Source organism: Pavona decussata, unplaced genomic scaffold (genome assembly GCF_977016875.1).
Source record: "Pavona decussata unplaced genomic scaffold, jaPavDecu1.1 SCAFFOLD_127, whole genome shotgun sequence".
Classification (NCBI taxonomy): Eukaryota; Metazoa; Cnidaria; class Anthozoa; order Scleractinia; family Agariciidae; genus Pavona; species Pavona decussata.
Genome location: NW_028145541.1, coordinates 228573 through 251668, shown reverse-complemented (window position 1 = coordinate 251668; position 23096 = coordinate 228573). Strand labels below are relative to the sequence as shown.

The 23096-nt window shown below is 38.0% G+C and overlaps 2 protein-coding genes across 2 annotated transcripts; both read left to right on the top strand.

Annotated features, from left to right (window-relative positions):
- The first annotated feature begins 157 nt into the window (after positions 1-157).
- Positions 158-4611, top strand: LOC146469033 (uncharacterized). Its single transcript, XM_085123648.1, has 2 exons — positions 158-1296; positions 1968-4611. Exons 1-2 carry the CDS (start codon positions 357-359, stop codon positions 2021-2023), a joined length of 996 nt encoding a protein of 331 aa, XP_084979774.1. The 5' UTR covers positions 158-356; the 3' UTR covers positions 2024-4611.
- Positions 4612-5449: 838 nt separating this feature from the next.
- LOC146469032 (serine/threonine-protein phosphatase 2A regulatory subunit B'' subunit beta-like) lies at positions 5450-21186 on the top strand. The gene is made up of 14 exons (XM_085123637.1): positions 5450-6362; positions 9901-10004; positions 11066-11171; positions 12250-12324; positions 12838-12924; positions 13738-13776; positions 14599-14716; positions 15300-15348; positions 16224-16310; positions 17561-17705; positions 18023-18053; positions 18609-18727; positions 19286-19392; positions 20012-21186. Exons 1-14 carry the CDS (start codon positions 5844-5846, stop codon positions 20187-20189), a joined length of 1764 nt encoding a protein of 587 aa, XP_084979763.1. The 5' UTR covers positions 5450-5843; the 3' UTR covers positions 20190-21186.
- The last annotated feature ends 1910 nt before the right edge of the window (positions 21187-23096 follow it).

The following is a 23096-nucleotide window of genomic DNA, read 5'->3' as shown; positions in this document are numbered from 1 at the left end:
AAACTTTGGAAGCAAAAATTCAAGTTTGATTCCGCCGAATACTTTTCCTTTTAAAAACATTTATTCTTGTCTATATTAGTTGACACATAAAATACTTTTATATCTTCTTGCACAAAAAAAACGTATTGAATCAGAATTAAAGAGAGAGACGGAAGTCCATCTCCCCCGGGGGAAAATATTTGCCTAAGTTACGCACGTGCGACAAATCGACACGTAGGCATGCTCAGTTTAGATTTTAACCACTGGCTATAAAAAACGAGGGCTCGTGAGATGGAAATTTAATTCAGAAATTAGCAATTTTATACGTTTTGTAATCGTTTTAACAGCGAAAGGACGCCTTGTAAACTTCGATAAAAATGAACGCTACAACGCTTTACGTGGATGCTTGCAAATGCATGCTGTCTCTTGAAACTGGAACCCAAGCTGTTTGGGATCAGCTGTTCCATCTGCTGCCAAAACTTCGCCAAGCTCTGACATGTCGGGTCTGCCGCCGATTGTTAGTCGATCCCTACGGATCTCACTGCTGCGAGCATCATGTCTGCAAAGGTTGCCTTCGGAAAAAACGATCTTTGAATCCAGGATGTCGATGGTGCACAAATCTGGAAAAGTTAACGGAAGACAAGCAAACGCGAATTGTTCTGGCTTGTTATCAAAAGCTTTGTGAATTCATCGCTCATAGAGCCCCCGGTGCTCAAAGACTCTCGATCACGACTCAAAACGGCGAGTACAACAAAATATTTGCGATCATTCAAGAGGCCGTCACAAGCCCGATTTCACTTGCTCACTTTCAAAACCAGCAACCTCACCAGGTACCCGCTGAACTGGCCGGGGAATCAAATTCCAAAATTTCCAGTTCGGGCGGGAATTTTAACATGGCGTCCGAGTCACGTGTCACCGAACCGAAACTTCCGCCGGAAGTAAAACGCCTGGTGCCCCAAAATGAAGGCAAGCTTTTGGCTCCACCACCAACAGGAAGTGGAAGTTTAAGGGGAAAAAAAAGGAAGAGAAAGCCATTTAAAGGAACGTTCTATAACTATGGTAAAAAGAAAAAGACTGCTATCCGGCAAACTGTGAGTGCACCAAATCTGTCTTGCAGCTCTGAAATGACAAGAGGAATTGAAATGGACGTGGATTCATTGGAATTCGGAACCAGTGAATGTCCTCAAGAAGTGTCCAAAGAAAAGGAAGCGGAAAGTGAAGAGATCATAGTTGTAGATAATACAGAACCCGAACCAAAATCAGAGGTACAAAAAGAACGAACTGTTGTAACTCCACCTGGAAAGAAGAGAAGTAAAGGTAAGTTTAGGAAGTGTTCCTGTGGGACGACATCCAAGCTGCAAAGTACAAGGTGCATTAGCACACGATGCCCTTGTTTCAGTGACGGAGGTTCATGCGATTGTTGCCCCTGCTTACATTGCGGCAACCCGTTTAATAATAACAATGACAAGTTATCGCCAGATGATGGCTGTAAACTACGGTTTGTGGATGACAAGGCTGTGTTAACTTCCTAGGAGCGAGCTATCTGTCTCTGCCGATGTCAAAGTTTTATTGATTGCCAAGAATGCACTCGACAGAACCACACAGATCAGTGGCTGGAGACAGTTAGATCAACAAGCATTTGTTTTATTATGTGTTCATACTAGGTATAACAGACGTTTTTAACCATGCATTCATCCGACAAAGGCCCTTACCCTGTTGATGATGAAAACTGCACCAAGGTGTCAAAGATGTAAAAAAAATTGTGTTTTTTCTAGTTGAGTTGTGAGAGCATTACTCTACTGGTAAAATACATTTTCCCTCAAGCCAAACACACTGTGTACTAAAAAAACAGTTTCAAGATATCATCATACATGCGTGACTACCTTTTTGGAGGGATCAATATTGACGGGACATATGGAATTATACAGCAAAAATTATAATCAGACTTGATCAGATTTTCCTATTCAGTGATATTGTATGGCTTTCAGGAGGTGAAGAATGCATTGCTGATATTTCACTAACTTGGCTTGAATTCTTGGATTGAATTTGAACACCAACTGGAAGGTACTTGGACTGAAATACCACAGGTAACCCAATCAAAGAATACCACAGGAAACCCTATCAAATAAATGCAACAAAGTGCATATGGCAGTTACACGTATACATATGTGTATATCTCAAGCCAGGAATGGATTCACAAGTTCTTCTTATCTGAGCATTTAAAGGCTGTTTAACGATCATTCATCAGCACTGGATGATAAAGACAGCAGGAACAGAAATGTCAATGTGAAAGAACTTGAAATTGTCCAATTCTGCAGGGAATTTGCACTGCAGACCTCTTGGCAAGTTCTTTACAGCACAGAGTATTCATATAAGGACGCAATATGCTTGTACAAAGTAATGTTCTAAGTGCCTGATGCACCCTTCATAGTTAAGCCCAAGGGGGACCCCAAGCTGATTTAGGTAATATATCTTTTTCTCCTTCTTTGCCTTATACCCTTTAACCGGTTATATCGAAGAACAAATTCTCCTATCTTGTCCCCACACTTTTATAAAAGCACTGGTGAGATGTTGCAGTGTATTAAAATATCAAGAAAATTCACCTTGGGTGATCATTCCTTAATTCTCATGACCTCAGAGGGTTGAATAAACATTGATGGATGTTACAAGGAGAAATTTGATGCTGATCACTGTTAGGACTTAAAGGGTTAATGACAATGTAGATCCAGCATATACTTAGACAGGGTAGGGTCTCCCATTAGGAAGGAAATTGACCCCCTTTTTGCCATTTAAGAGACCATTTTGAAAAACAATCTAAGTGAAAACGTCCAATGCCCAAAAACTACCCAGGGGCTCCACTGGGTTCCACTTTGCATTCGATAGGTGCTTTATAGTACTAAAAGGGCTAAGCTTTATACCTGAAGGGTATCTGTTCTATCTTCTTTTGTTTTTTAATGGACGATCAGTTCTGAGAAAAATTCTAGGAAAACATACCCAAGTTTCAGGCTTTTTATCAGCAGCCATAACAGCCAGCAACGTGTTCTTGGAGATCAAGACACTTTAGACTATAATATTATTAACAGGTGGTATCCAGCTATTATGACTGACAACTACTGCGGCGATGATTACTGGCAAAAGACAACAGGCAATAGTGAGACTTTCTGTAAATCCTGATGGGCTGTGGAGGCAGCTCCTCAGAATTATATTTGACAACCCAGATTCATCATCCACTTTCTTTGAAACTTTTGAAATTTCTCTCAGAATTGAGCTGTATAAATTAAAATAGATTAATCTCTGACAAGTACTTTAAAGATTTTATCGTAATTATTATTGGAAATACCATATTTATTCCATTAATCGCCCTGGGTGCTTATTTCATTTTGTGCCCATGAGGGTGGGCGCTTATTTGAGGTGGGCACTCATTCAAGGGTAGGCGCTTACTATTTTCCCAACATTTTGAGCAAGCAAGCTTTTCATTTTAAGAGAATAACAGACCAAGGAATAACAAGTTTATTTCGCAGTGCTCACTAAGACAAAACAAAGTGTAAAAGCCAACATCAACAAGCCATAAATAAAATAAAAGTTCATTGGCTACCGTGTCTGAAACCAATTTTGGAACACAACTGATGCTCCTCTTACTTCACGCTGGGCCAGTAAAGAAATGTTTTTGTTGGGGGGTTGGGGTGGGCACTTTTTAACTTTTTGGGCTTTCAGGGTCTGCGCTCATTCGAAGGTGGGCAGTAATAATCAAATAAATATGGTATGTGACCAAAACTTTTTTCTGTAACTTATTTGAGATACTCTTTTAAAAACTCTTCAAGATCTTCAAGATTAAAAATTGTAGATACCCCTCTGGTATATTTCTGTTTTCCTCAGTAAACATTAATGTATTATTTTAATAGCGCTATACCGTTTGGTTCATTTCTTTGTAATCTAGCTTGTATATATTTATGTATAGATATGTTTTACTTTAAAGACTTCACCAGGGACACAAAGTAGAAGTTTGAAACCATCCATAGGAATACTGATGGAAACTTGATTTTATCTTAAGCTCTTCTTTCAAGAGTGTTATTTATTTAAGTGTACTAAACTTGTAAATGAAGTACAGTGTATAGGTAAAGCCTTTCATGATTACTTACCAAGCCTGCTGCAAACTGGTCATACTTTCATACTTTCATGCTTCATGCCTTGCAAGGTTAAGCTTTTGGCAATTTGCATCTCTCCGTGAATTTGAAGAGAGAAATCACACTTTTGGTGTTCATTCTTACAAAATGCAGACTTCCTGGTGTTCGCATACTTTTCAATATTTTTCAAAGCTGCAGATGGTCACACAGTTCATATGGGTGCCCTGTGGCTTCATCTCAAGACATCCTCTCCTACCATTTTTGACTAGCTGTATAGTAAGCGTTGTACTGGACCCTAAGAATTTGCTTTATTTGACTATTCTACTTTACAGACATGAGATTAATTCTCAGCAAGCAAAATACAAACCATAGGGTTTGATCTCATGGGCTAGTTTGCTGCAGGTATAAAAACAATATAGAACACAATTTTTAACATAACAGAGTACAGTTGGAAGGTTGTTAACAGACATTTGGAGCAATAAATCAATAAAGATTGCTGTTGATCTCATGGCTATTGTGACCTATTGTTGCTACAAGTGATTGGCGTAAATTTGTGGGGATATGATTTTCAGCTTGGCAATCATTTTGATGCTGAGGTACCACCACAATTTAAATCCAGTTATGCGATAAGGGAAAAAGGACAAAATGTCTTCTCTTTATTTGCAGACTAAATTAGAGCCAAAACCAGTGGAGAGCCTGTGTATCTTTATTCTGTGCAAGATGGTTCCCCAGTAAAAGGCTCTTGTGGGCTTTTGGGATAAGACCAAGACTAAGACTAGGTTTTTTTTTATTTTATATTATTATTATTATTATTATTATTATTATTATTATTATTATTATTATTATTATTATTATTATTATTATTATTATTATTATTTGTAAGGAAACTTGCACCTGTGATGTTCAAGAAAAAAAATGCATACCCACCCCATGGGAGGTCATCGGAAATTCCTAAGGGGAGGTTGGTCCTAAAAGTCAAAAGTTTAGAAGCAATGCAAAGTAAGAAGCTAAACCGGAATTAATTTTTCCCTGGGGGGAGGGACGTGCAAAACAAAACGTTTCAAGTTTTCTGAAACTGCCGTTGCAGCAACAAACATGATGTGCTTCTTTTCACTCTAATTTTTTCCCCAGATTAACTTTATGATTTCCATTGTCTACTGCAGTCTTTTTTGGACGTTTTACCCTGAGGCCGGGGGAGCGCCATTTCGCCCGCCCCCGACTGACTGACACGACTGCCCCTGGGAAACCCCTGGGTCTCCGATGATGGGAGATGAAGGAGACTGGAGACTAACGCACATTTTCAGCTGATCGACCGCTGCTCGTAGTTCCAATCGCGCGCCGCATTCGATTTTTCCGTTTATTTCTCAACAGAAAGATGGAAAATTCTGGCATAAAGTCAAGCCAGGAAGTCGTTCTATTTACCCTATCAATGTGCCTTGTAATGGATTTGACAACGGGCCGGCCAAAGCGAATTAACCGTCAATGAATGGAGTAGGTTTACTTGAAGATTTGCAAGTGTTGTAAGCCAGCGAAAATCAACGTGGGAGTTTACGAATTTTTGTCGCTGCGAGCTTACAAATTCAACGATTAATAAGTGGATTTTGAAGACTATTGTATCATTTTGTCCACTCAATCTCACAATGGGAAGAAGGACGTAAATGAATGCCAGCGATCGACCATTGATTTAAACCAATACAACTACGCGTAAGAATTTGACGTTTTTCTTCAACGACAAGCAGGATGGCTCACTTGTCACCTATACTGAAAGTAAAAGTGGATGAGTTGTTTCTACGCTGGCTCTCTATGCCCGAAACTCAAAGAATCCTCAGAAATGATTTGAACAAGTTAATCCAGGGCCGCCCTTTGTCTCCAAGGCAATTGTCGCCTGCTCAAAATACAATAGGCGGTGCTAGGCCGATTTCTCCTCCTGCCCCGCCAACGAGTTCACCCTCTCAAGTGTTGCGGTCACCGCGTAGCCCCCGCGATAGATGTTCGCGAAGACCCGGCTCTAAATCGCCACCGCGTTCTCCAAGATTAGAGAACCATGAGGGGACAAAGTATCTGATGAAGGATAAAGCTTTGGTGTTGAACAATGTTAGAATATTTCCAGGTTGTGCGTCGAACTTGCCACAGTTTCATTTTCCGCTTGGCAAGCCAGAAGATTCTTCGGCTACCGACAACGCGTTGATCAAAGTGACGAAAATTTTCAAACTTTATGAGCGGGGTGTACCGAAAGAGGAATTTGGAGCAGTAGCCAAGGTATGACAGTTTTCTCTTGTGTGTTTTGTCAAATAATGATTCTTGGCCGAGTAGTTTTTTTTTGTAGCGTGACCAACACACGATCAGCCAGCTGCGTGTTGTTTGAACGTTCGTGACCTATCAGTTGACATGAAAACCAACATAGGACACGTCGCGATGTTTTTAGCGTTAGAAAATGACCATTTTACCCGAATTTCTTTCCGATCAAGAGGGATTTTGTACACTTCGAGTAATTCACAGGTTTCAACACGTTTTATTTGTCCTTAGGTGATCGACATTTGCGTTTACAAACTCGAACTTCCAGTATATGTTAATTAACGGCTTCCTATGTAATCGTATACTGCTATATTCTGGCAATAAAAAGGTTTCCCTTCGGCTGTCGGAAATTGCTTAGGTGCTTAATGAAACAGTATTTTAATATCTTCGAGGAAGTTTGTTTGTATAGCCGTCTGGATAAAAAGAAGCCATATTTATAAAGCTCTTGAGCTTGTCAAGAATGGAAGCAAATAGAATCAAGACGATCGTAAGGACTTGGCAAAACCTTCGAGCTTCTTGTGTTGATCAACTTCAGTGTTTCAAGTATTGACTGCTTGGTTTATTCCGCTTGCTCACTGAATATGAGCAAAAATTGTGCAATAAGCTTTAGCTTAAGTTAATTCTCTTTTCTTGTTTTGTTTCAAATCGTATTATATATTCTTTTGTTCTTTTCTTTTTCGAGCGTTGCATTTTCAATATTATTACCATAAGCTAGCAAAAACTAGCAGTATTTAGCAGCTCAAATTTCTTACCAATGTATCCTTTTAACGCTTTGTCTTGGAAAATTCGAAGAATGGAAAAACTCGAAACAGTCTTATTCAGATTGAAAACAATAATTTAGTTTTGGCCTTTGGATTTGGCAGCATACTGCCAGCTTAGAATAAGATTAGGCTTAGTGCAATAGAGCACAAGTTGTTGTTTAGGATTATACAAATTTGTTTAAGGAAAGAGAAAGTTTGCGACCTTTGTCATTTGAATTTTCTTTATAGATTTTGTCTAGTATTTATTTATGCATGACCTGTAAAATTGTACTGACGTTTTCATTTGGAATATTTAATGACGACAGATTTATCATTTCACTTTCAATGATTTTGTTTCAGCCTTGACAGTTTGAAACGAGAAACAAACAGCATACATTTAATGCAAACGAACTTTCTAGGGAGTTCTTATGTAGAATATTAACTAAGTATATTTGTTTGACCAGGGGAAATATACGTGAAATATTGGATAGTTCCAGAATATGTCCGCATTTCCTTCACGGAAAGGCATGTAAATTCTAGGCTAATGGAGAGTCCACATAAGGCCAAAAAATTTAAGGGAAAGTATGAATGTAAATAATTGTGAGTTTGCAGAGGGATAGGGGATCTTTGAGAAAATCTCTTCTGTGTGGAGAGTCATGGATATCTTTTGGAATTATAGTTGCAGACTTTGTATCATATTTGCTAAATTAGTGTTGAAAGTGAAATATATGAAATTCATTCATTTGAATTGCAGGTGAGAGAATGAATAAAAATAACCATCTCATTTGTGTACGTAACTTAAAGGGGAAGTATTGTGGGGTTTTTTTCCGCTGTTTTGTTAGAAAATGGTGAAATAAGACCTTCACTTTATAGGTACAAAATTATTCTTAGGACTTTGAAAGAAAAGAAATCAACTCAATTCTTGAAAGGAACAACTCATGATCTGTTTTTGACTGGTGCATTTTTCAAGTTTCAGTTGATCCATTTCGACCTACTCTGTCTCTGACCAGAGGCGCTAATCTACAGTTTTATTGCACTGGGGTGATTACATGTATTTTTAACAAAACTAGACAATTATTATTATTATTATTATTATTATTATTATTATTATTATTATTATTATTATTATTATTATTATTATTATTATTATCGTTATCGTTATCATCATCATCATCATCATCATCATCATTATTATTATTATTTATTTATTTATCATTATTATTATCGTTATCGTTATCGTTATCATTATGATTATTATTATAATTATTATTATTATGATTATTGTTATTATTATTATTATTATTATTATTATTATTATTATTATTATTATTATTATTATTATTATTATTATTTGCTTGTTTCCATTGACAGACTTGACAGGCAAACATTTTAAGGTTTTGAAATGACATCAAACTAGCATGATACTTTCCCTTTAAGCAGTTATGAAAAGCAAGCCTGAAAATAATTCACTATAGGCCAGTTATGCCTAAGCCTTTAATAATTATTTGGATTCATTAGTCTGCTTAAATAGGTCACAGAAAATAGAACAAATAACAAGTAAAAGGTTTTCCTTTGAAAAATTGAAGGGTCCAGACATGCTAAATTATCTCAAAATAAATTATCCATTTCACTGGGAATTTGAAGCAGTTTTGGTTTGTTTCTGCTTTATCTTGAAATTAAAAACATAGGCCTTATTAAAAACTTAGGCTACATGTAGAAAATCCAGCAAATCTGGGTCAAAACTAAAACAACCAAAAATGCAGAAAGGTCAGTTCTATGTCCTAAGTCCTTTAATTAATAAATAATTATTTTAAACCAAAACAGCAAATTGAAACTATACATCAAATTTAATCCCTTCAGTTCTGGTGACATCTGTTCATAAAAAACAAAGCATTTCAGCTGTTAAAATATTATTGTTAGGGATTTGTAGCCAGATATTTATAAAAGTTAAAAGGTTAGAATTTTAAGTGATCAGTATTATTTTCATCACATAATTTTATTGGGCTAACTTTAGTCTATATCCTTTTAATCCCTAAGAGTGCCAACTGGCAGGTAATGCCATAACTCTGTCATTATGTGAAGGATTTCTATGAATTTTTGCCACCAAGGATGGTCTTGTAAAGATCTGCTTATTAAAAGGATGAAAACATAACTCCCTCCGTTAAGTGATGTGGTTGACCACCCCAGCCCATAACTTTCTTGAAACTTTTTTTTATTTCTCTAGCAGCTGTGTCTTAAGACATCTTACATTAATCAACATGTTGAGAACTGCAAAATTAGCTATAATTTAGGGGTACCGGTATACCTCATATACGCAAGGATCAGGACAGTTTTGAATGTTTAAATTTTTTATGTATTAAACCCATTTATCTTAAAGCCATAACTTCCTAAAATAGGGTACCATTGAGAAACGTGGAGTTAAATGGAAAATAGCAAGTCTAGGGTATGGATTTTTAGTTTTTAGTATTTATTTATGGTGGCAAAATGTGATTGAATGTGGTCTGGTATAGGATAAGGGTATCAGAGTTGCAGCTGCACACCCCCACCCAAAAATCCACTGAGTACCCCTCCAGGTAATTCTTATGTTCTGTATGAGAAGTTGAAATATTATAGACCCCCTTTCATGAAAAGGCTCTCTAAAATCTCTGTAGCAGTGGCCCAGAAACCACTATCTAGAATAAAGTCCGGCCTGTAAAATCCTGTAGCTACTGGTAATTACAGACACAGTGTAATAGAAGCTTCTTTGTGATCATATCTTTCAGGCTTGTGGTTTACCTTTTTACTGGCGAGAGCCCCTGTTCTCTACAGCAGGAGGTCACAAGGATGGTTTTGTTACTTTGTCCATGTTTACAGTAATGTGGAATAGGTATGTTGCTATAGATTATTGAATTTTAGCCCATGACATATGAAGCTACAAATTTTACTTTCAATTATCAGACTACTGGCAGATTATCTCTCTTCTTATTCTTGCTTGTAAAGATAACAAAAGATCAGTACTGTTGCAATCCAGGGTTTCTGAAGGATTTCTGGCTAAAATCTATGTTGTTGTGGAAATCTGTGTTTGGTTTGAAATTTTTATAAGCCAGTTTGACTTATCTTTTTTTTTATGAAAATGAATCTGAGACAATTATAGCAAATGCAGATTAAAATGGTTTAAAAAATTTTAAACCCAAGACAAATTTAAACCACAGAATCTAGATGTACAGCAAATTGTACCCTTGTGGATGGTTTCTCGCTCTTGGGGTCATCCACCCCTTAGTGGGCCGTTTGCAGCTAACAATCACATGGTTCAAAATCCACCATGCCGGAGAGCATTAGTTGCGCACTGGGACAATTGAAAACCAAGAAAATTGAAGTCTGAGTGGATGAAGTCGCTTTGTTTTGGATATCCCAGTGCACAACTTGCTCTCAAGCATGGCAGATTCTGTATCACGTAACCGTTAGCTGCAAAGGGCCCATTGTAAAGAGTAGTTTGGTTGACCCTTTTCAGGGTCCTTCTTGTTCAGCACTTTAAAACACTGACAATGAAATGAAATTTATATTGTAATTGAAAGGTTGAGGGCATATAACCATGCAACCTTCAGTTTAGTCAGAGAACACTGCTTTGTGCTTTTTCCGCTGGTTTACGCTGTTTTTTTTTTTGTTTTGTTTTGTTTTTTTTTTTCCGAGAAAAATAAGTCCAAAATATTGAGTTGACCAGTGAAAGAAAAGGAAAGAAAAAATGGAAATGGAGCGAAAAAAAGTCAGAGGGATGTTTTTTAATTAAATGGAAGACCACATGCTAAAATGTAGGCACTTTTGAGCAAAACAAAAATTGACCTAGAATTCGACATTATAAGAAGACTATGCTTCTTAGCCCTTCTATTGCTTGCCAACCAATTTGCATGTTGTTAATTTCCATAATAATATCGAAGTATTTTGTTCTAGCTTAACATCTCAGTATCACGACAATGCATCAAGATTTGTTCAACTACTGAGTAAAAAGCATCCAGCTGATTATCTTGAGACTGATGACTTTATTCCACTCTTACAGGTAAAGACAAATTTCCATGATTATTCAATTTATGATAGAATAGATGTCAAATTCAGTAATAACACAGTGAATTTTGGTCCGTTTGTCTACTTGAGCAACTCAATCACCTGTAGCACCAGACCATTAGTTGAAGATCTTACAGTGCCGTAAGGATTATTTTTTCTATTCCCCATTTGGAACAGCATCCAGTTGAAAGTTGTCATGCGGCACTACTGTAATTTAATGTAATAAGCTGAATTCTACGTAACAAATCGACAGCAGTTTTCTATGGTCTATACTCTTATAGACCATAAGAGTATAGACCATAGAAAACTGCCGTCGATTTGTTTTTTACAATAACATGGAAAAAGTACGAGCGGAATTGGCAATTTTTTTTAGTTGAAAAAGCGCGCGCGTTACATCTGACGTCATTTTTATTGTCTGTACTCTTATAGACAATAGCTACGAGCCAATCAGCGCTCGGGAATTTGGACAGTTATTGTAAAAACACATTTTGATTGGTTCTTACTGTATGATCTATTGGAGGACAGACGCATAGATGATGTCACCATTAACAACATTTGCTTCTTTATTACATAAAACAAATAGATTCCATGTTGCCATGCGTCTGTTCAGTAATAGATCACAGAACACATCAAAATGTGGTAAGAACATCAGTGACACACTTGGCGCCACTTTTTTGTTCTCACCACATTTTGACGTTATATCTGTGATCTATTACTGAACAGATGCTTGGCAACATGGAATCTATTTCTTGATTATATATTAATAAGCTGAATTCTACGTGCATTTTGATTGGTTCTTACTTACCACATTTCGATGTCATCTGTGACCTATTACTGAACAGACACATGGCAGTGTGGAATCTATTTGTTAAGTAGACCATAGTAACCTACCGTAAATCCTCAAATGAGGGCCTGGGACACTTATTTCAAATTTAGGATTAGGCAGGAGGTGCCATTAGTAATAATAAGAAATAATAATTATTAATAGTAATAAATTGTGCAATAAAAAACCTCTATATTAGGAGGCACTATCTTTAAATTGTCATTATAAACACCTATTTTTTTTTTTCAAGGACATTGTGGAAACACATCCTGGATTGGAATTTCTCCGAGAAGCTTCTGATTTTCATTCCAGATATATTCACACTGTAAGTCCATGACTTTACAGCTGACATCTCGTCCTCTCCCTATCGGTAACAAAAAGTGATTTAAATTATTGATGAATTGATGAGCCATGAATTCAACGAATTCATGGAAAGAAAGAAGTGATTTGGGGAAAAAGCTAGACAAAAGTTGGAAAGTCTATGTGAGGCAGGAAAAGAAGGCTCGAACAGGAAACAGAATTCCCAGGGTGACAAGAAGGCAACGAATTAGGAAAAAATTGCAAAAAAAATTTCTTACTATAGGAAATAGTTGAAGAGAGTTGCAAGCCATCATAAGTGAGAGAAAACTGGGATGGAAAGTAATAACTTGTCCCCTACTCCCACAAGTGCTAACAATAGAGTGTAAAATGTACTTATTCAAAGTGTTTGTTATTAATATTGATTCTAGAATGCTCTTTTCAAAATTGCACCTTCACCACCAAACAATGCTACAAATGTGTATAAGTCCAGGGTTTTAGTACAGCTCTGTTACAATGATTGTTGTCTTTCCACTTTCAGGTTATAGCAAGAATATTTTATTGTGTAAATAGTTCGTGGACAGGGAGAATCACAATACCTGAATTGAGGAATAGCAATTTTTTAGAAGTAAGTACAACGCAGTTGATTTGTAGGCTAGGACAGCTGTATATTTTAAATGCATTTCACAGGCTGGTGCAAAGCACAAGGAAAACACAGAGTGCAAGTAATGTGAACCAGAATACCAGATTGGCATGAATAATCATTATGGTGTTTAGACCTGTCAGGCATTATTTCCACACCACCCCACCCTCCCTCCCCATGCACTCCCCACTCTCCCTTCTCCTGTGATGTTTGTCCTTCGTAGTCAAAGATGACCATGACATCTCAAAGTTAGTAGAGCTGCTTCGGTGTGTCTGGAGGTGGCTGATGAGGCCTATCCGGGTGAGGAAGCCTCTCCCACAGGTAGGGCAGAAGTGGGTAGGCGTTGTGCTGTAGGTGCTGATGGCTATCTGGCCTTGCGTGCTGCATGCTTCTGCTTGGCTTGAAGGGACGTACGCTACTCTGCTGTGTTGGCTCCTTTTGTGATGAGGTGGCGCCAGTGGGTCTGTCAGAGGCAAGCGATTCCCAGGACTCAGTGCTGATGTTGAAGTCTTTTAAGGAGACCTTCAGACTGTACTTGAAGCGTTTTCTCTGCCCTCCGACTGTATGCTTGCCATGACAGAGGAATGCATGCATTTTGTCAGTATATGATAGACCTTTGCATGTAAATTAAATAAATTCCATTTTGAAGACAATGTTTATAACTTGAGTTGTAATGTGAACATGGCTATCATCTTTCTGGTTTTTATTTCTATTGAACATAAAAAATGAAACTGTTTTTATCTTGTAATTTCATTTTCATTCTAACAGTACATTTTTTGTATATTATTTCAATGTCAGGTTTTAGCTTGTCTTGAAGATGAAGAGGATATAAACGAGGTACAGATAAGATGGTCACTCTTGAAAAGCTGCCATTAAACACTCAGCTGTATTTTACCAATATTACAGTAAATAATACCAGTATGCAATAATATACTCAGGTGGTTACAAGAAATTGAAAAACTGTTTGGAAATGCCTCTGGCTGTTTCTTCTTTTTTAAGCCTAAAGCTGCATTCCTACAGAAATATTTTGGATGCCATGGTGAAAGCTCTATTAAAGGGAACCTCCCCTCTGACAGCAAATTGATGTTAAATTGTTGTAAAAACTGTCTACATTCTAAATGTTAGTTTGAAAAGTAGAAATAGCATTCAAATATGCTAAAAATTAGATGTGATTATCCCCCTGTTTTGCTTTTAAATTTTCCATGAACTGTCATTTTGGATTTTATGACGTACAGTTGCCACTATTGTCAGGAAGAAAAACTTATTTTCTATGAAACAACTGGGCAATTGTATGATGTCATGAAATCCAAAATGGTGGATTCCAGAATTTTGTATAGTGGTAGCTTGCAGTTTTCAGGTTTTGAAAATTTAGGTATTGCTTGGCTGGTTTTGAAAATCTGTCATTATGTACTCATTCATAACTAATTAAAAATGTGTTGAACTGTGCCATTTAAGTTTGATTTTGATCCCATCGAATTGGTACCAGGGGTCAAGTTAAAAATTGATTGAAAAGATTTTCCCATGACAGAGATCAATATTTACCAACTCTCTCCTTTTGCCCTGTTAAATTTGTTTCCAAGAGAAAAAAAGTGCATAGCATTTTTAATCCTGTGCCCATCCATTATTAATACTGACCTTGCTGTCTGTTTGCCTCTCTAGATTGTGGACTTTTTTTCTTATGAGCATTTTTACGTAATATATTGTAAATTCTGGGAACTTGACACAGACCATGACCTGGTGATTGACGAGAAAGATTTAATGAGGCACAACAACCATGGTAAATACACATGCTTTTTATTTATTCATTAAATAAATCCAGTTGTTTAACTTGTAATAAAATTTGCATAAATTTGCATGTGGTTGTGTGGGTATAGTCTCAATGCTGTTGGTTTGAATTTTGTGAGATGGTGACTAATTTATCAAGTTCAAGCCTTTGGATCAAAAAACAAATAATTTTGTTACCATATTTGTTACATAGGAATCAGTCTGCATGCCAAATTAGAGTGTATTTGGAGCATTTTGGATTGGTATCAGACTAAAATGCCTGTATCACAGTCTTCAACCGAATCCTTTATTTGTTATTTAGACTAAATACATAATGCACATGTTTGAACAGCACTGCAGTAACGTCACAAGTGAAACTGTTTAACTTTTCTCAATTTTTTTCATCAACCATTTTGTCCACAAGCTTGTAAGTTCGAATCTCTTTACTAAGTCTTATTGGTAGATGAGAATGGTTGACAGGGTTTCACGTTAATTGCTGATATATATGGTAGACATATTTAGTTTCATACATTAGGTTCACTCACAACAGGTGTAAGGAAAAGAGCATCAATTTTGTTGTTTTTGTTTCTTTTTAGCCTTGTCTTCAAGGATTGTGAAGCGGCTGTTTTCTGGGTGTGTCACACGGTATGATTAACAAATCAGCAGCAGTTTACTATGATCTTTACTCTAATAGGTGGTTTGCAACCAATCTCCGGAGATGCAAAAGGACAAGGGCATGGCGGCCATGTTGGATGACAAAACGAAAGGTTCTGTCATCCAGCGTCTGCCGCATCATTGTCTTTTTAATCTCTAAGGATTGGTTGTAAACCACCTATAGACCCTAAAATGATTTCATAAAATATTTAAACCTCAAGTGGAAACGGGAGCCTCTACCAAGTTATGAATATTATATGGGGTCATTTATGGAGTGAAAACTTTTAAACAAAAACAAAAGTGGGTCTTTTTGTGTGTGCTAAAAGGACAGTATTGATAAGGACCTATATAACAGTTTTTTTTTTTTAATTTAAACAATATTTTGTTTCGACATTTACTCTAAGAGCAAAAAAAAAGTGCTCAATACAAAGATATCAAAATTACAGTTAAGAAAAACGATTTGATTGGGAGATAAAAGACTGAACAGAATGAAACAAGTTTACATTCAATACCAGGAACACCATTTAGAAGCCAGTCAATTTTTCTCTAATCAGACGCGGAAAGCCATCTATCTCCCAACAAGTGTACAGCGGAAGCAAACAGTATTTCACACAGAGCAGCAAAACTCAGGCAAAACAAAAAATAGTGTTTGGCATCTTCAATAGGTGCATCACACAGAAAACAAGCAGATGAAACAGAGACTTCAACAATTGTTGAACAGTCTAGACTTTAAAAGGCTTCCTACTGGCAGTCTGTTATTGTCCAGTCTTCCAGTTGTCCCTGCTGATGTCTTCTTGTTGTCCTGCTTCCCGCATTTTACCCTGTACATCTTTAACATATATATACTTTGAACTTACATCATGTAGAGGTCCAACATATTTTGAAGGACAGATGACCTATCCGGAGTTTGTTTGGTTTCTTCTCTCTGAAGAAGACAAGAAGCACCCAAGAAGGTACATTGTATGACGTAACTAAAGTCTTAACCCTTTAAGCCCTAACAATAGTGAGCATTAAAATTCTCCTGGTAATATCAATGTTTATTCAACCCCTGAAGTCATGAAATTAAGGACATGCTCACCCAAGGTGAATTTTCTTGATTTTTTAATAACTTCTCCTCAGTACTTTTTACACGGTATGCCCGCAGGGCATGACGTGTCTAGGTTTCGGTCGGGTATCTTTTTTTTCATCGGTGTCATAAATGTGCACATTAATTTATGCATTAAACTCTGTCCTCCCCTAGTAAGGATATATTGTTCTCATTATCTTCAACAGAAGCGGCCCAATCAAAATCTATTTTTCAGGCACATATCACGAGAGAGGGGACCCACTCATCACTTCTGTGTGACGTCAAATCATCAGTTGATTTATTCATTAAAACTAGATTAAATTCTTCCCTCTCCCAGAAGGGATCTATTGTTTTGATTGTCTTGAACAAAAGCGGCCCAATCAAACTCCATTATCTGCGCGTATATCACGAGGGAGGGGACCCACTCATCGCTACTTGTGTGACGTCAAAGCAAATCATCATTTGGAAAAGTTGTTTTCGTTCAATGGCGGCCACATGTCTGAATTTAAGACTCCGGATCTGCCGTTTTCAGAGAGAAAACCAACCTTTTTCAAGCAGTAAATCGAAATAATAACTTCTAGGTAGTACTCGACAGTTGAAACGGCGGAAATTGGGAGAGTTCACAGCAAAGAAAATCCGCTTTAAAAAACAGATCGAATGATCAACGTGAAGGATTAGAGCTAGAGGAGGCCAGACCAGTTCAGCGGGGTCATGACGTTATTGCATAGTTATTTCTGGTATGATTCCTAGTAACACAACGATAAGTATCACGCAATATATCTGAATAAAACCATTCAGACAATTATTTCAATGGCCAAGGGAGGATATTTTTTAAATATCTGCGAAACATACAATGAGGAATAATTGGGGCTACATTAAGCATTTCGTGTAATGCCATTAGAGGGGCATCTTGTATGAGAAAAGTATGGGGACAAGAAAGGAGATTTTGTTATTTGATGTTAGAAGTTTGTGATTTTGTGATAAGTAAAGAAAAAGGAGAGAAGGAGTGATTCAGGTTTGAGACAGTTTTGTTTCACGCTTAAATTCCCCCTCCCCCCACCCCTTCCTCTCCCCCCTTTCTGCACCTGTTTTATAAGCTATTTTTGTCTTTTTCTTTGTTCTTCCATTTTTTTCTAGTATCGAGTACTGGTTCCGCTGCATGGATTTGGATGGTGATGGAGTTTTGTCGATGTATGAGTTAGAATATTTTTACACAGAGCAAGTCTCCAAAATGGAAGCTCTAGGGATTGAGACAATGGTGTTTGAAGATTGTCTTTGTCAAGTATGTATTTATCATTAAAATGATGGACAGTGCCTCCTTAATAGAGAGGTATTCTCTGCAAAGTTTATGACCCTGCAGGAGTTGTAGCAGATCGTAGGAATCCAAAATTAAAATTGGGGGTAACCACGCATTCGTCATCTGGAGATAACGAACGAACGAACGATAATTCTAAAGAGGGCTTAAATTACAGAATAATGTGCGGCATTTTCTTTCCAAATTGAATGACTGGACTAGAAAGTGAAGTGGGAAGGGGTTGCCTGGAACGGGCGACTATCAAATTAATTTTGTAACTCGTTAAATTCGTGTCTTTCTTGCAGATGCTCGACATGGTGAAGCCCAAGGTTCAAGGTATGTTTCCTTTGTTTCATGATCCTGTAAAAAGGTAAAATCGAACTAAACCCTGTGTCTGTAACATGAAGCAACTAGGGGTATCGCTGTGTCCCCCTGGATGGGATGCTAGTCTATCGCTGGGTTATCCCTAGCAGTATGTTTCTTGTCTAAGGAAACGACGCAGTAATGAAGAGAACAACCTAGCCTTGAACCAACGACCCTCGGATCCAAAAGTCCGACGCTCGAGCCACTACACCACCGCGCCTCTAACCTCCTCTGTGAGAACAAGATTATGAAAAAAAAAAAAGTCTCCTTTGCAGCCGTCGTTTGGGGTCGTCACGCAACGCGCTAGGGAGCATGTTGCGTGACGAGTCCAAACGACGGCTGCTAAGAAAAAAGGCGATGTCGATTAAAATGTGAAGAGAATAGAATTGAGTCGTTAGAGAGAGAGAGACGCCGAGGAAATTGGAAGTTTGTAAATGCTGATGTTGTTGTTGTTGTTAATAACGTCTTTTGCCCTTTCTCGCTCAATAATCACCCTCTGTAATTTTGTTTTCACCTTTTTCCTTTTAGGCTGTATAAAATTAAGTGACCTGAAAAATTGCAAACTGGCGTACATTTTCTTCAACACATTCTTCAACCTGGATAAATATCTGGAGTACGAGCAGAGAGATCCTTTCGCTGCAGCCAGGGTATGCGAAGATATTATTGATCTAGGAAAGAGTTTTATTTTCAAGAATACTTTCGCCCTTGGCTTATGGTTATAGCAGACAGACTCCTCAACTACAATTAGTTGCAAAATGATTGAAAAAATCTCATGCAATACAGTTATTTTCTCTGCGGAACGCCATCCTAATGAAAGTTCAAACAGTTTACCAGGCTTAAAATATTTCATTCCGCTGCACATATACCACACATCGACATTCAGGTCCTAATGGCCTAGCTCCCACGAGTTTCCTGCAGCTCAGTGGTAGAGCATCCAAACTAGTAATCGGAAGATCTAAGGTTCGACTCCTTAGGAGAACTCGGATTTTCTTTTTCCGAGTATGCCTCTGGCGCTGATCAAGAACATTTACACATTCATCATTCTCAGTTCACTTATTTTTTGAACCCAACCCATTCACCTCCCAAAGTGAAGCGGGGCTGGGGAGGGGGGACTTGAACTACATTTGCCGCGCCAAATGTGGTGAGTAAATTGGCCCTCAGAATCTGATGTGGAAGCCTACAACAGTTGTTCGTTTTATTGTTAGGATTTGCAAGAAAATGATGGCAATCAGCCGACAGATTGGGAACGATATGCACAGGAAGAGTATGACTTGTTGGTGGCTGAAGAAGGGGCCAATGAACAGACAGAAGGGTAAGTTCACGTGATTTGCACGCGGTAAACGTGTGCCAATAAACCTAATATACGAAATGAAGGGCTGTAGAAGAAGGCGCCTCTCTAGTTTTAAATCTAAAAATCTAAAGTCTAGTCTAAATTTAAATCTAGTCTAAATTTAAATCTAGTCTAAATTTAAACAAAACACTTAAAATTCCGTTTTCCCAGATAAACTAATGCAGTTTGTTCTGCTCGGAAATGTCGGATTCTTAATATTAAGTCGCAGCATCTCATCTGCAGAATTTCAAACCTGTTGTTAGCTTTTCAAAAATGCTGGCTGGATCTATTTCGCATTCATCTTTGTCTCTGGAAACGAAAGGAGATTTCCTTGTTTCGGACGTTTGAGGACTAATTTCAGCAAACTCTCTAGTTCTCTGAACATTAATCCACGGAGCTTATCCGAGTTGGGTGCCCTGTGCTTTTGAGCGTTCAGAGCATGCGTGCTGCTTTTTCAACCAATCAGAAGAGAATGGGCCAGGAACTTTCTTCCGCAATAAATCTTCATCAAATTTGTCCGTAGTAACTAAATTTAGCTTTGTGAATATTGTAGTCTCGTTTAGTGGGCCGCTTTGTGAACATTTTTTTTTTGTTTTGCCAGATTGTATGAAGACGACTTCGACGAGGACGAAGACCTACCCGAAGGCGATATAATGGCGCTTAAGGGTCTCGACAACGACGAAGACGATAACTCCAATCAAAGCAAGCCTTGGACAATGGTGACGGGGATAGATGACGACATCGATGACAACGGTGATGATGACGATGACTTCTACTAACGGAGTTCGCCAGGCTGTGATCGACTGCGTGGTTATTCTTGGAACAAGCTGTCCGAAATGTTGCCCTCCGAGTTGTAGATGGGCGCAACTGTGTACCCCAGGTGTTGACTAACTTCCAACTCGAGGACGTATACTTGGACGATGTTGCCTCGTTTAAGAGGAATTTGTTAATGTATGTCAATTGGTGACGAAAGGAATTTACCCCTCCAAGATTGCCGAAGTAATTGGACAAATTCACGGTGATATTTGGAGATGAAAAAAATAGCAGTACGTGTCTATGCGATATTACTGCTCAAGAGCTGTTGTTAATGGATGCTACATCTTAGCATTTCATCCGCATTCTAACTCCAAAGATTAGCAGAACCAAGGTCTTTGTAATAGCTTTAGGAGACTGTTTACCTTTTACAGTTAAAATTAACAAACAACTAGATTCAACTTAAAATTCAACCCCTGACAGCGTCGATAACCATCTAACGTCGAGCGACAGCACTACTGAATAGCTCAAGTCGTGTTATTCAGCTTTGGCAGGTTTTGTTCTGTCGTTCCAGCGAGGAACACGGAAAGGAAACGCCAAGAATTTATCGGGTTGACTGTGAAAGCGCGTACCAAAGTAAACGACGTTCAAGTAGAGTGGATTTAGTTGAGTGTCGAAAGTAATTTGCTCTGTGATTGGTTAGCAAGATTCGTGCCACTTTCTTAACCAATGAGACGCAAAACCAAGAACAATCGTGCCTTGCTCGCACGCGTTTTCCCGCGCTTGGTACGCATTCGCTTCGAATTCTGATTGGTCCGTTCTGTTGTTTATGTGACTTGTGATTGGTCGTAGTAATGACACTCAGTTGAAAACCACTCTAATACTGTTGTTTCATGCTAAGCCGGGTTGAGCTCTGACTGTCCATATGTGTGGCTCGGTGTTGTGTGTGACTACCTAAAACCTAATTAAAACTTTTTCTTACACAGAACAGGAAATAAAACATAATTAAAAGGTGAAACGTTCTTCTTTTTGCGTAAGTGTGTTCGTGTCGTTTTGACCTGTTCTTCGTTTGAAAACACATGCTATATACCCCCCCCCCCCCCCTCCCCAAATGGCAGTTTTTATGCTACTGATGTTAAAGTCGTCCAGGCGCATTTAGCGTAAGTCGTATGGCAATATTTTTTATTTGTGTGATCAAATCTTATGTTGTTCTCTGTGTGCTCATCAAGTTTTCTTTCCCGCGTTTGAGGCGAATAAAAGTGTCAAATTTCACTTCCGGTACAATACCGCGCAAGATGGAAGACCGTGGATAGTACTACTATGACGTTAAAACAGGAACGTTAGGCACCCGAGTCTATTCCTCAGTTGGTTTTCGTGTGTAGAGGAAGAAAACCGTGTGGACGAAAATATGAATGGGATTGTTGAATACTCAGAATGAAACAGCTGAGGAATAGAGAAATCACGAAACAAAGCGTTCCTGTATTGACGTCACAGCCCTATTATCACCAGTCTCCGGTCTTGCGCGGTAATGTACCCAGCAATTTGCCGCGTTTATACGCCCCAAGCGGGAAAGAAAAATTGATAAGGCTTTTTTTTTTATTTTCATACGAGAAGAACGTTAACATTTTATTAAGCAAATGAAAAAAATTCTGTCATATACACTGTAAAGTTACCGGTCAAATAGTACATGAATGGCATGTTATTTCGGACAGACCTAAACTCGTCGCCAAATAAATTTTAAGCGCGCGAATATACAAATTGCGTTATTTGTAAACATGTCAGAAACATTGCTTATATCACAGCCTCTTAAGTCTATGTCGAGAAAGACAGAAAATCGAGATGCAACTATTTTGAAAAGAAAAAAATTAGTTAAGGAAGCGCGAACTAGATATGGCCAAAACACTTGGTTTGTCCTCAAAAACTTATATTTCCCAATTCCAATTCGATCTTGGGTTATTGTCAAGCATTTTATCATGAGCCTCGGGCTCGGGAGATTGCGCAAGCACTCCCCGTGTCAGTTGACGTTAAATAAATTACTGTGTGGTGGTGGCGAACAGGAGTTGAAGCGATTTCAGGGCTTTATTTGTCCAAGTTAAGGGCGTCTCGTTTCAATTTCTGGAATCCTTCCGATTACAACAACGTCCGGCCGATCGTAAGTCCATTAGTCGTCAGGTTAGCTGTTTGCTATTGTCAACCCCAACAAATTTTTAAACCAACGTGCAAACTTCCCACCAATAATAAGCCTCGACAAAAGTTGTTTGAGCCGGTAATAACCCAAAGCTTACATTCAGAGGTATGTACGGGTAATCACATGATTTCGAGTGAAAAAATTGCGAGATAGCCTATCATAAAAATGTAGAGGCATAAATTATTTGCAAACTTTCCAATTATGTTGAAAAATCTTCGATAATATTCGACTGATCTTCGAAATTCTTCTGGTAACCTTCGGAAGTCTTCGGGTAATCTTCGGAAATCATCAGAAGTTCTTGATCTTTAAATGATCTTCGCAAAGTATCGGTTAAACTTCGGCGATCTTCACAATACCTCGGATGATTTTCATGTATATTATTATCAGAGGTATACGGTACTTCTTGACCATTTTTTGCCTATACTCCTCTATGCGGCAACAGTCGTTTCGTTTTGGTTTTCCTTGATTTACAGAAGGTGCGTTTTCAGAGGCCCGAGGTCGCCGTCATTTCTGGGAAGTCCTGGGTTTTCAGCAAGGTGGCAAGGGTTTGTTACTGGTCATACATGCATACATACATACATACATACATACATACATACATACATACATACATACATACATACATACATACATAAACTTTATTTAGACACGGTAAAAACATCAGTTACAAGACAAAAATTTAAAATTAAAACTGATTTACATGTTTGCCGTGTGGGAGTACGAGGAGGACAATTGGCGATCTATC

Excerpts from the sequence above, each read along its gene's own strand:
- LOC146469033 (XM_085123648.1), top strand. The coding sequence starts at position 357 with ATGAACGCTACAACGCTTTACGTGGATGCTTGCAAATGCATGCTGTCT. Across the intron at positions 1,297-1,967 it reads TGGAAAGAAGAGAAGTAAAG|GAGGTGAAGAATGCATTGCT; the intron begins GTAAGTTTAGGA and ends TATGGCTTTCAG.
- LOC146469032 (XM_085123637.1), top strand. The coding sequence starts at position 5,844 with ATGGCTCACTTGTCACCTATACTGAAAGTAAAAGTGGATGAGTTGTTT. Across the intron at positions 11,172-12,249 it reads ACTTTATTCCACTCTTACAG|GACATTGTGGAAACACATCC; the intron begins GTAAAGACAAAT and ends TTTTTTTTCAAG. Across the intron at positions 17,706-18,022 it reads TTGAAGATTGTCTTTGTCAA|ATGCTCGACATGGTGAAGCC; the intron begins GTATGTATTTAT and ends TCTTTCTTGCAG.